Source organism: Crassostrea angulata, chromosome 10 (assembly GCF_025612915.1).
Source record: "Crassostrea angulata isolate pt1a10 chromosome 10, ASM2561291v2, whole genome shotgun sequence".
NCBI lineage: Eukaryota > Metazoa > Mollusca > Bivalvia > Ostreida > Ostreidae > Magallana > Magallana angulata.
The window spans coordinates 23,720,807-23,733,157 of record NC_069120.1 but is presented as its reverse complement, the minus strand read 5'-3'; the positions used below and the strand labels follow the sequence as shown (position 1 = coordinate 23,733,157).

General features: G+C 33.7%; 1 protein-coding gene across 1 annotated transcript; it reads left to right on the top strand.

Annotated features, from left to right (window-relative positions):
* Positions 1 to 3,884: 3,884 nt before the first annotated feature.
* LOC128165890 (V-type proton ATPase 21 kDa proteolipid subunit c''-like) lies at positions 3,885 to 8,624 on the top strand. The gene is made up of 7 exons (XM_052830826.1): positions 3,885 to 4,077; positions 6,053 to 6,101; positions 6,460 to 6,543; positions 6,850 to 6,997; positions 7,126 to 7,180; positions 7,482 to 7,672; positions 7,895 to 8,624. Exons 1-7 carry the CDS (start codon positions 3,972 to 3,974, stop codon positions 7,922 to 7,924), a joined length of 663 nt encoding a protein of 220 aa, XP_052686786.1. The 5' UTR covers positions 3,885 to 3,971; the 3' UTR covers positions 7,925 to 8,624.
* The last annotated feature ends 3,727 nt before the right edge of the window (positions 8,625 to 12,351 follow it).

Sequence of the window (12,351 nt, the reverse complement as noted above, 5' to 3'; positions counted from 1 at the left end):
CACTGTGCCCCCTCCTCCCTACCCGGGGATTAGGATTTTTGAGGTTGGCAAAGCCCCCCCCCCCCCCCCAACTTTTTTTTGCATGTCAACATGTCAAGAATTTGGGTAAGTCTGCCCCCCCCCTTTTTTTTTAAACGATGCTTCCTACCGGTGCATGACCTCGTCAGGCTAGCGTGACTCCACTAGGTCACACTTACTGGGCCATACTCTCATATAAGTACAATTTACGACCCACTGAAATCAGAATCAAAGTCAGAATCATGAGAAAGTCGTGTCCAGTAATGTTCTGAAAGGGATCCCATGTCTGTTGTGATTAACCTAGCTCTCAACGCCAGGTCACTAGGTTAATTTTCGACTACCCTAATAATGTCGGAGGATCCAATGTCTATTTGTAACTATTTCAACAAAGTCCAAGTCCAACGTCTAATCGGGAATTGGAATTGGAAGGCCCCGTGTCTATTCGTGATTATATCCTTCAAATGTCTAGTAATTGATAATAATTATATATATACTAGTAGCGAGTTGGACACTTGGTAATATAAAAGCCAATGACACGGAGTGACACAGCTAGAATCCTATAGCGTTATGAGAACAGTTAGTAATGATATCGAAATCCTAACGAAGCGAAGACATTGCAATTGATCATGCAATCCTTAAATTTTGAGGACAGCCGCAAATGATCACGAAATCTTTACGTTATGAGAACAGCTACAAATTATCGCTAAATCCTGACGTCATGAGAACAGTCGAAAATGATAATGGAATCCTAAAATCAGTTTTGAGGACAGCCGCATTAATTAAATGATCACGAAATATGACGTTATACGAACAGCTTCAAATGCTGTGGAATCATCAGATTGCGCGTTGGCTCAATTTTCATGGAATTCGTGGATATCTCTCATCCACGAATTAACATCCTCCACGAAAATATAAATAAGAGTTAAAAAGTCATATCTCCCTTTGTAGGTGTAGTAGAATACACAAAATTACGTCCCCTTGAACCTGTTGAATTTAAGCAATCCACGAAAATTGGCCCCCACGAATTTTAATGATTCCACAGTGATCACGAAATCCCAGCTTTATGAGGACATCTACAAATGACCACAAAATTCCGACGTTATGAGGACGGCCACAAATGATTACAAAATTCTGACGTTATACGGACAGCTTCAAATGATCACGGAATCCCGATGTTATGAGGACAGCTACAAATGACACAAAATTCAGACATAATGAGAACAGTCACAAATGATCACGAAATTCTGACGTTATTAGGACAGCTCCAAATGATCACAAAATTCCGACGTTAATATAAGTAAAGCTACAAATGATCACGAAATCCAGACGTTACGAGGACAGCTACAAATGATCACAAAATTCCGATGTTATGAGGGCAGTCACAAATGATCACATAATTCCGATGTTATAAGGACAGCTAAAAATGATCACAAAATTCCGACGCTATAAGGACGGTCACAAATGATAACGAAATTCGGACGTTATAAGGACAGCTACAAATGATCACAAAATTCCAACGTTATGAGGACAGCTACAAAGGATCGCAAAATTCCGATGTTATAAGGACAGCTAAAAATGATCACAAAATTCCGACGCTATAAGGACGGTCACAAATGATAACGAAATTCGGACGTTATAAGGACAGCTACAAATAATCACAAAATTCCAACGTTATGAGGACAGCTACAAAGGATCGCGAAATTACTACGTTATGAGGACAGCTACAAAGGATCACGAAATCCCGACGTTACGAGGACAGCTACAAATGATCACAAAATTCCGATGTTATGAGGGCAGTCACAAATGATCACAAAATTCCGATGTTATAAGGACAGCTACAAATCATCACAAAATCCCGACGTTACGAGGACAGCTACAAATGATCACAAAATTCTGACGTTATGAGGACAGCTACAAATGACACGAAAGCCTGACGTTAGGGGGACAGTCACAAATGACCACGAAATTCTGAGGTTAGAAGGACAGTCACAAATGATCACGAAATCCCGACATGAGGACAGCCACAAATTATCGCGAAATCTTGACGTTAGGAGGACAGTCACAAATGATCACAAAATCCTCGACGTTATGAGAATAAATGAAATAAATCAAAAATGAAATTTTAAATACACTCATGCACGATAGTGTGGCTGTTTTTACATTTCTGATTCTATCAGCGTTACGACCCAAAGGTTCCAGTGAAGGTTGGAACGTTTCAGCGTTTAGCTTTCGTACTATTATATATGTATATGTATTACAATTCTATGTTACATATACCACTACTTCTATATTGTAATGCTATTGCGTAACATGAATGTTTCTCATAGTCCTGACAATATGTGACCATGCAGTCAATGATCATCCCTAAAATTTAACGTCGGATGTCCTATTGGTGATTAAGCGCGAAACTTTTGTGATACAACGAGTAAAGAACTCCGAACGCTAACGCCCGTTTCCCGCCTACATTTTGCATCCAAATATTTCGGAATTTCTGTCAGATATTCAAAAACTAAGTTTTCTATTTAAAAGTATAATCAAATCCTAATCAATTTATATGAAAATTTGTAATCAGATTATTTATTTTTTGAAACAAAAGTTTTGCTACCGCGGGGTCTTGAAAAAATTTCATTGAAATCGGTCTCTATTAGTGAGGAAAATATTATTTTGCGGCCAATATGTGCATAAAAACTTAATAATAACATATGTACGATATATATTAAAGTAAAATTTCATTTTAAATCATATCTGTTAATTATTTTTCGAAAATTTACAAAGCAAAATTCTTTTTTTGGAATGTATTTCGGTCTGTAGACATATGCCCCCCCCCCCCCCCCCCCCGTGAAACAATAAACCATTTGGTAAAAATATGCTAAATAACAATAATTAAAACCCCTCTAAAGGAATTTTTGTTTCACGGGGGGGGGGGGGGGGGGGGAGATGATTTTAAAAAAAATTCCGTTTTCCGTTATTTTCTATTAATATGAAATGAGCTATTTTAACACAAAATACAAAGTTATCTCTCTTTGTTTGACTAAATTATTTATATTTAATGAAAATATACATAAATGTTTACATTATTATAAAAAAAAATAACTTTAATTAGACAACTTTCAAAAAATGACTTTTAGTTAGGCGGCTAGACAATGCTATTTTTCGCAGTCCTTTTGCGTATTAACGCCAACTTGATCTTTCGCATTTGAACTTGTAACTTTGGCATTAAATAAATGCGAAATTAAATTAATTTAAATAGTTTTGTTGTCAAACGGAAACCGTTGTTTGATTGTGAAGACCAAAGAATGAAAACAAATGTGGTTTTGTTATTCCATAGCTGTAATCAGTGTAATCGGGGGTAATCTTTAAAATATAATATAGACAATGGTCATTTAAAAATTACAAATTATGTATATCCTATAATCATGTCAAACACTATGGAAGTTCATATACAAAAATCATTAGTTAAACTATTAAAAAGAAAAAGGTCATTCTATTTAATATCACATGATCTTGAAAACTGTTTGGTTTAGAATTATTTACAATATATATAATTTAATCATTGTTATAAGATTTGCGTAAAATTAGCACGAACGTACCAGAGACATAAATATTCATGTCTCTAAACGTACTTAGTATTTTTTAGCTATGACTGAAGTGATCTCAATGCTAACGTTAATAAATGAGATAAGCTTACATGTTTGTAAAGAAAACAGTAGTACCGCGATAAAAACAATGGATTCTATGATATAAACATTGATCAAGGACATTGGTTATATCAGAGACATAAATAATGTTAATTATATCTCTGGTTAAATCATTAACCACCACCCCCTCCATCGGAAACATATTGGAACGAGCTATCATCTCAATGATTTGAAGTCGAGGTTACTTCCGGTTTCTGAAAGGAGATCAATGATCATATGATTTAGGACCTCGGAGTTGGATAAAAACATAGCAAAATGGACTATCAACCAGAGAAACCATCTACTAAGCAGATGGGAGTGTCATTATTCCCTGTATACTTCATTACCCTAATGCTAGGGACTCTAGCGATATTAATCATAGGTAAGTCTGCTTAGTGATGAAAGAATGTAGAGCAAAGCACTTGTGATTTACAAAGATATATGAACATTATTGACAATATTTAGAACGTTTATTTACTGTATTTGCTTCTATTTGTTAGTAATTGTGTAAATTTTACTAGATGTTCTGCATTATAAACTATATTTTCGTTTTAAATGAAATTATGCATTTTAACATACATCTGCGAATGTGTATGTCAAACCAAAGGGGCTTGTGTGGGGAAAATAAAAGCACCATAAAAAAGTAATATGTTTTACGGTGTGACCGTTGGGGCGAGCGCAGAAGGAACCACACATCTGTCATCATTGTTAAATGCATGCAACCCGTGGACTTGCCCTAACCAAAAAACTTTGGCTTTGTCTCAAAAACTTTTACCACCGCAAGGAACCCGAAATTATCAAACTTTTATTCCAATGGCCCCTTCCTAGTCTTATACACATAAACAAACTACCACTGAGCATTAATAAAATGTTAAACAGACTTACATTGTATTAAAATATTTTGATAAACACAACGCCGTTTTTTTTTTTTATGTAGATACAATTATGTTTGATCTTTTCTTTACCTTTTAATAATGATCATTAAAATCAGTAAAAATAAATTTTGTCTGTTATTTCTCATTTTGTTCCTTGTTGTAACCCGTGTTTTAATTATTTTCCTCAGTGACATTAATTTTGTTTTAAATCTTTTTAATTTTTGTACGTTATATAAGCGTTGTAGACATGTGCCCTCACCCCTTTCTTAGTGTGTGATATCCAATATTATTTGACCACATATGCAACTATATAACAAATACATGTACCGGTAGATATTTTAACAGTTTAATTCTTTTCATTTATCTATTCATTACAAAATGACGTGGCTGCACGTAGATCTAATAATGATTAGACTTTTCTTTCTTAATAATTTTTTGTCACCTACCTAACGTATGCATATATGATTGGATCAATATGACAATAAATTTAGCATGGAACTTGCATGTGTATTTACTAAGCAAAAAAAAAAATCATCAAAACAAAACTAATCAGCCAAAGAGTCACCGTTAACACTGATACTGAGTACTTCCTACATGATCCAGTACATATGCTTGATCCACCTCTAAATGTATCGCGGGAAATTAAAACGCGAGATCTTTGTGACGTCGTAGTTAACATTCTTTTGCGCTCGACAGTTTTCGTAAATTGTCGGACAAATACGGAGAAGGAAATGACGTCATATGTCAGCAAAAGTTCAGTTTTTTTACGTAAGCTTATGTGTTGTTTACTGTAATGTTTTTAGAAGGATTTTTTTATATTGTTAAATGAAAATGATGTATGCGATGAAGAGGTAAGAATTTTCCGTAGAAACACTTTCTGTTCCACCATGTTGCTATGCACCGCAAAGGATCACTGGGATAGTAGAACGTTTTCACGTGGCCTCATAAAATTTTCTTTGAACAATGTGCAGATTTCAACTCGAATTTCCTCCGTTCGTACACATTGTCTATGGAGCTCACTACGCGAGCGGCGCGAAGAGTTTATTAAGTACATTGGAGAAGAAGAACAAAGGAGAATGCCATTTCAGATACCATCTTGCTTCATCGGCTAAATCAGCTAAATTTTCATTTAAATTGTTGAATTAGACATGGGTGTAGATTCACATTCCTCAAGAAATTATTTTTCTTTACAATCTCACCCCAGGTTTAAATCTTTTAGATCTACAGTAACATACATTTTCCATTTCTTGCAAAAACATTCAAAATATTTATTGGCAACTTCTTGCCATCTGTAGAGAGCTAAAGTGCCTCACAAGAATCTCTGTTGTTCATTTGGTCGTAAGAGAAGCCAAGAGGTTGTTGATAAATTAGGGATCCATTGATCAGTCCATTGAAAAAAGTATAGCCACCATAGTTATTTTGTATGTGTACTTATGATTTGTTTAATCAATGAAGCCTTGATTTCATTCTTTATTCTTTCAGCTTTCTATTATATCTTAACGGGAAAAGGAACAAGGATAGACTTTGGATGGTATGTATAGTTGATGTGATTTCATACTGAAAATGGAAAGCTGAAATTGATCATTTTTCTCTATTTAATACAAAGAAAATTGTTAATTGTAGTACTCCTGTACATTTATTAATTTTATTCATACATGGCAAATTTGAGTAAAACTTTCCGGAGTGAACATTATTTCTTCATAAAATGAAAATAAACATGATAAACTGTGTTATGTTTAGTTCTACCAATACAATTTTTTGTTATTTATTTCATTTATTATGTAGTATCATATATGTATTATAAACCACTTGTATAAGTTGTGTTTGATTAGTTCAGACTTACAATTCATTTGGAATTTATTCTTTATGTAATGATATTTTTTTTACAGGTTCTTGGAACAAACATCTCCATACATGTGGGCTTCCTTTGGAGTTGCCATTACTATATCCTTCTCAGTAGTTGGTGCTGCATGGTAAATATGCCTAAGATCTGTTACCGTGTTACATAACCTGATTATACAATAGACCTGAATAGTTTGATAGAAAGGTATAAAAAAAAATAAAGGTTGGGGTTAATTATTTTTAGAAAGTATGAGAAAAAAAACACCAACAGAAGTGCTTTGTAGACTACAGAATTATGTCACTGATTTATTTATATTTTAAAGATAAAAGAATATACAAGATATACATCATAATGATAATGAAAATTGTTGAAATTTGGATGATGAATTACGGAAAATTGTGTTGATTTAAGATTAATGGGTATGTCACCTTTACAGGGGAATATTCACCACAGGGGCTAGTATCTTAGGAGGAGGAGTCAAAGCTCCACGCATCAAGACCAAGAACCTGATTAGTATCATCTTCTGTGAAGCTGTAGCTATTTATGGAATCATCATGGCCATCATTATTGGACAAGGAATTTCAGTAAGTTAAGTTTTCAAAAATTTCCTTACAATGGCCAAGCTGAACTCTTTCAAGTAGCAAAAAGTTGCTCAATCAAATAATGATCTTCTATACAGTTAACATTTTATGTGATTTTGTGATTATTTCAGGCATTTGACGCAGAGAAGGACACTGATCAAATAGTCAGAGACAGCTATGATGCAGGTATCTGTTAAAAAATTCATGAATATTTATATGTATCTGTTGGTTTTGTATTCATCTTTAGGATAGTTTTTATTCAAGCATACATTTTGATATTCTTATTAACCTGAAAATGGTTGTATTTACATCATCTCTTCAGAATTATTTTCATGAAATATAAGATTATTGGTCCTAAAGATAAATATGCAGATGATCATCTTATAATGCATCAGAACATAGTCTACTCTCTCTCTCTCTTTCTCTCTCTTGCTGGCTGGTTGGATTGAAACTTGCATGTAAATCCATAATGAAAACTGTTTTGCAGGTTTCCGCATGTTTGCGGCTGGAGTGACAGTTGGGGTGTCTAATGTTGCCTGTGGGATCACCGTTGGAATCGTTGGTTCAGGAGCTGCTCTTGCTGATGCCCAGAATTCCACTCTGTTTGTCAAAATCCTGATTCTTGAGATCTTTGCAAGTGTTATCGGTCTTTTTGGACTTATTGTTGGTATTTTACAGGTGAGCAATAAGACTGTAAACTGTATTGCATCCAACAGTGGTTCTCTTTTTGTTATCATTATGAGATGTAATTTTGTAACCACACTGCTATGGTTTATGACAAAGTGATAAACAGAACAGGTTTTATTTTGTTTGCATTGTGCATTATTAAGTTTGCATTATGCCAGTTTATTTTAAAGTGAATTGATGATTTTAAAAATATTTTAATTTTCTGCTTTTCAGATCGTGGGAGTGAAGATGGGAACTAAATAAACAAAAAATGAGGAGGGAGAGCTCAGTTACAAATATTTATCCATTAATAATATATTATTAAATTGACAAACATGACATAGCTACCTGTAAAGATAGTGAAGCACTGTCGACGTTGTGATGACAGAAGTCTAGTCTTTGGAATGGTGATGAACTGTACAATATAGTTGATATACTTTATGTGTAGATGGACATAATCCAGAAACATTCCAGTATGTACTTGTAATCAGAAAAGTGCTGTTTTTATATCCTTTCTTCAATCAGAATACTGCGTTCTTGTTATGTAGCCTGATCATGTAGAATACTACTAGTATTTGACACAGAAATCCCAATAGAAAACATGTTTGTGTCAGAAAATTATGTTCATGAGTATATGTATGTATGGGGTAATTAATTCTTTTTGCTTTGTTAAGGAAATCAACTTCAAAGCTAATACATATGTACATGTATTCTTTTAGAATAGTACAATATTATATGGAAATATATTAAAATTATTGTTTGAAGTGGTTGTTAAAGGTAAACTGATCAATTTCAATTGTATTCTTGAAGAGAGATATATTATATTGTTCATTATACAATGTCATTTCATGCACTTAAAGTCTGCTTATTGCTGTAGGGTATGTAAAAAGTCAAATTTCTCTTTACGGTTTGATATGTATGTGAAATTTGTTGGTATGTAAAATAAATTCATAATATATATTAATTTTTTCCTGAATTGTGCATGTAGAATTCTGTTCAATTTTACCAACAGATTCCTAACGGAGTGTGCTGTAGCTTTCAACTCTGGTGGGCTTATGTAGATATTCTCTGCAAATGATGCAGCATATAGCATATACCACGTACAAGCGATCTCTTCATGTGTAAGACTCAATATTTGTAAGCTGATATCGTCAGTATACTGGTATCCTGTAAAATGCACTTTGAAAAAACCCAAGCCAAATTCTTTCGCGCTGACTTAAACTCGAACAAATTACATAATTAAATTCCGTAAGTTGATTCATGTACATGTATCTTCCACGTATAAATATTTATTGTTTATCACTTAAAATACTACTTAGTTTTAAGGTCTTTAAAAATGTTTTTGAGGGGGGGGGGGGGGGGGGTTATAACTCATTGTAATAAATGCTTGGATAAATTTGAAGAAAACAAATTATGACTCCACATGGGTATTAACATATATCAGAAAATTATTATTATTAATCAAAGGCTTTCACAGACATGATTAATACACATAGAACCATTTTAACAAGACCGTGGACTTCCGGTAGGATGTGACTATCCTTTTCTTGCGTCAAAACAAGTAAAAAATGACGTTAGTTTCAAGTGAAATATACACAGATTTCGTGGTCTTGACTCAAAAGCCAGTCAAACCTTGTTGGTTTCAATGAGCTATGACCGAGTGGTCAGCAAAGAAATAGACAGGCCTACGTCACAATGCTGTTTGACACAACTACCTAAAGTCCAAGCTCTTGTTAAAATGGTTCTAATGTTGATTTATGTACATATTAGATAACAAATACCGGTATTCACTAAGTTTAGAACTCCAAATGTATCTTTACAAAAGAAACCAGACAATGCATTCAATTCAAATGGAAATGAAGATACACTGCGTTTTTATTTAGACAACATCACTGCTCATTACCAGAATAATCATCAAAATTGTCATGCTACCTCTGGATGTTCCTTCAAGATCACCATCGATGAAAATGCAGCCTAGTTTTTGTCTAAGTCAGTCAAGTCTACATTTATATACAAAAATCCTGTAAAGTATGCTTTCTGTCGTGACACACATTATATTGAAAATTTTTACAACAGTTTTTTAGCCTATATGGATAAAAGAGTGTGGTGTGTGCTCGCAATCCAAGACGCAGAACTGCAGTGCGAGTATTGAAACCAAAAACATTTGATTTTGTTGACGTGTTGTGGGCAAAATTCAGCAGATATGCAGAACACCCTTGTCCGTAAAACCTTCAAGATATTGAAGATGTGGAATAATATTATATAGTTCAGACTCGGATTCTGAGAGTGATCGATGATGATGACTGAATACTATGTAAATGTGGTTTATTTACTGTGATAAATAATTTCTGCTGTTAATTAATTGTATTAATTAATTTGTGAAATTTTACATAAAAAAGGTACCAATTGGGGTCTACTATATTTTCTTGTCAATATTACATAGTGATATGATATGCCAGCAGTGCTGTGCTGACGGCTCTGTAACTCAGCTGCTCTATCTACAACTGAATCTAATGCATGGTGACAGATTCTGATAACAATCCAATTAAATTGCGTTAAAAACAAGCAGTGTATGTCATACAGTGGCTTCATTAAATTCCCCCGAACTTGGGGCTTTAACACAAGTTAAAAAAAAACCCAGGTTAAAGTCGACTAGAGGGTAAAAAACGAAATTGAAGAATATTTATGCATACAAAGCAGAAAATATATACAAGCAATAATTTTAAGGGTTATACTTTTTTGCTATAAGAAATATACATGTATACAACGTCAGGTGCCGGTGATTTCACATAACTCTGTCTTGCTGGGTTTAACAATTTCCGTTGTGGCGATGTCTCAAACATCGGGAAGATTTTTCCATGAGGATTCTTCAATCCAGCAAGTCTCTCTACTTAAACTTGGGTGACTGAGCCAGTTTTGTCCAATATTTTATGTTTGCTATGTGATTTTTATGTATGCCTGTTGTATGTGTTTTAACTATCTAATTGTCATCTTTCTATGCCGGAATGTTTAGATAAACTATTCTGAATCTTTATACTTTTGTTTTGTATTGTAAATAAAATTCGTTAACATGAAATATTCTTAAACCAGCGGTAATGGGGTACGTGTATTTCAATTTATATCAAACAATACTGGAGATATGGCAAACTCAATACACATTCTCTCTCTCTCTCTCTCTCTCTCTCTCTCTCTCTCTCTCTCTCTCTCTCTCTTCTCTCTCTCTCTCTCTCTCTCTCTCTCTCTCTCTCTCTCTCTCTCATGTATACATGATAGTCGTCTTTCGTATTGTTCATCAATTTAAGTAACATAAACAGTCAGCCACTTTTCAATTTTTTATACGTTAATTATCTGACGTTAATTAGTAATTACAGCGCTGTTAGACTTTCACTATTACCGGTCATTAAACTTTTTAAATCGAAATAGAGCGAACCTATAGAAACAGACAGATTCGTGAAATAAAGTTGGATATTACGTTATCTTGTGGCAGCAAATCATTACAAAAACCCTCATAAGATATTTAAATAGAAATGTATCAACAACAATTTGTTAGGGCACTGTACCAAACATAACCAGTGACGTATATTCCACATACATGTAGGCTTAAAGGCTGCAGCCTGCACATCATTTTATCTAGGCGTATACATTGTATATGAAATATATTTGATAACTGAAAAAACAGACAGTTACGTAATGATAAAATATATTTAAAAATAAGTCTTGTCTATTAATTTTATTTCATTTGACGTCAAAGGCCAAAAAAGTAGTTACAGGAAACAGCATTTTACTTAATCCGACCATTTCTTTTAATGACCGAACATTTGATTCCGATATTTTGGGTAAGTCATTCAAGGTGTCGTGAAATTTCAAAACTAACCATGAAGTCTGTAAAAGAATGTTTAAAAAAAAATAAGTTACTAATGAACAGGACAAGAAACAACAGTAATGCGATAATACAAAGTGTTTTGCATGAGCCAATGTACATATAGTTCTTACCAATTTTTGTGTACAAACGATTGATTTAGGTTGCGTAATTTACAGAAAAGTCCTATCTTAATATAAAGTAATGAAACAAATTGAAAGATTTTTTTTATATTTTGATTATCCAAATCATCATCAACACTGCACCATATATACCGTAAATAAATTAATATTTGATTTCGGAATAAATAATCAGGAGGGAAGCATTAACAACATATTTCAATTCGGAATGATTTTGTGGAGGAAAGTTTCCATATTTACTAGGTACTAAAAAAGGTTCAAATGTAATCTGTAATTTGTCAATTATGCCAAATGGTACGACGATTTTGATTTCTGAATCATTGGTAACACAAAATATGTTTATAACGTTAAAATTTCATAATCACTGGGCAAATAACGATATATGGTTGTCTCCAAATTCGCGAAATAAAAAATTTTAAAATCAAATTTTTCTTTTCTTTTTTGTGGTACAAAGACACGAATTTATATACTTGTATATGATTTCAAACAGACTCATTGTTTTGAATCTTGATATCATAAAATCGCGTGATTTCGTGTCTAATGTTCAAAGTTTTCTCGGGGTTGGCCCCTCGAATCCCCCAAACGGGAGGGGACGATCCCTCCCGTACATACCCCTTTCGGCGCTACATGTACGCGCCGCATGTGAATCTCCAATTCACATTAGCCTACACATGAACAGACTATTCTGCGTA

Excerpts from the sequence above, each read along its gene's own strand:
- LOC128165890 (XM_052830826.1), top strand. The coding sequence starts at position 3,972 with ATGGACTATCAACCAGAGAAACCATCTACTAAGCAGATGGGAGTGTCA. Across the intron at positions 6,102-6,459 it reads ACAAGGATAGACTTTGGATG|GTTCTTGGAACAAACATCTC; the intron begins GTATGTATAGTT and ends TTTTTTTTACAG. Across the intron at positions 7,673-7,894 it reads TTATTGTTGGTATTTTACAG|ATCGTGGGAGTGAAGATGGG; the intron begins GTGAGCAATAAG and ends TCTGCTTTTCAG.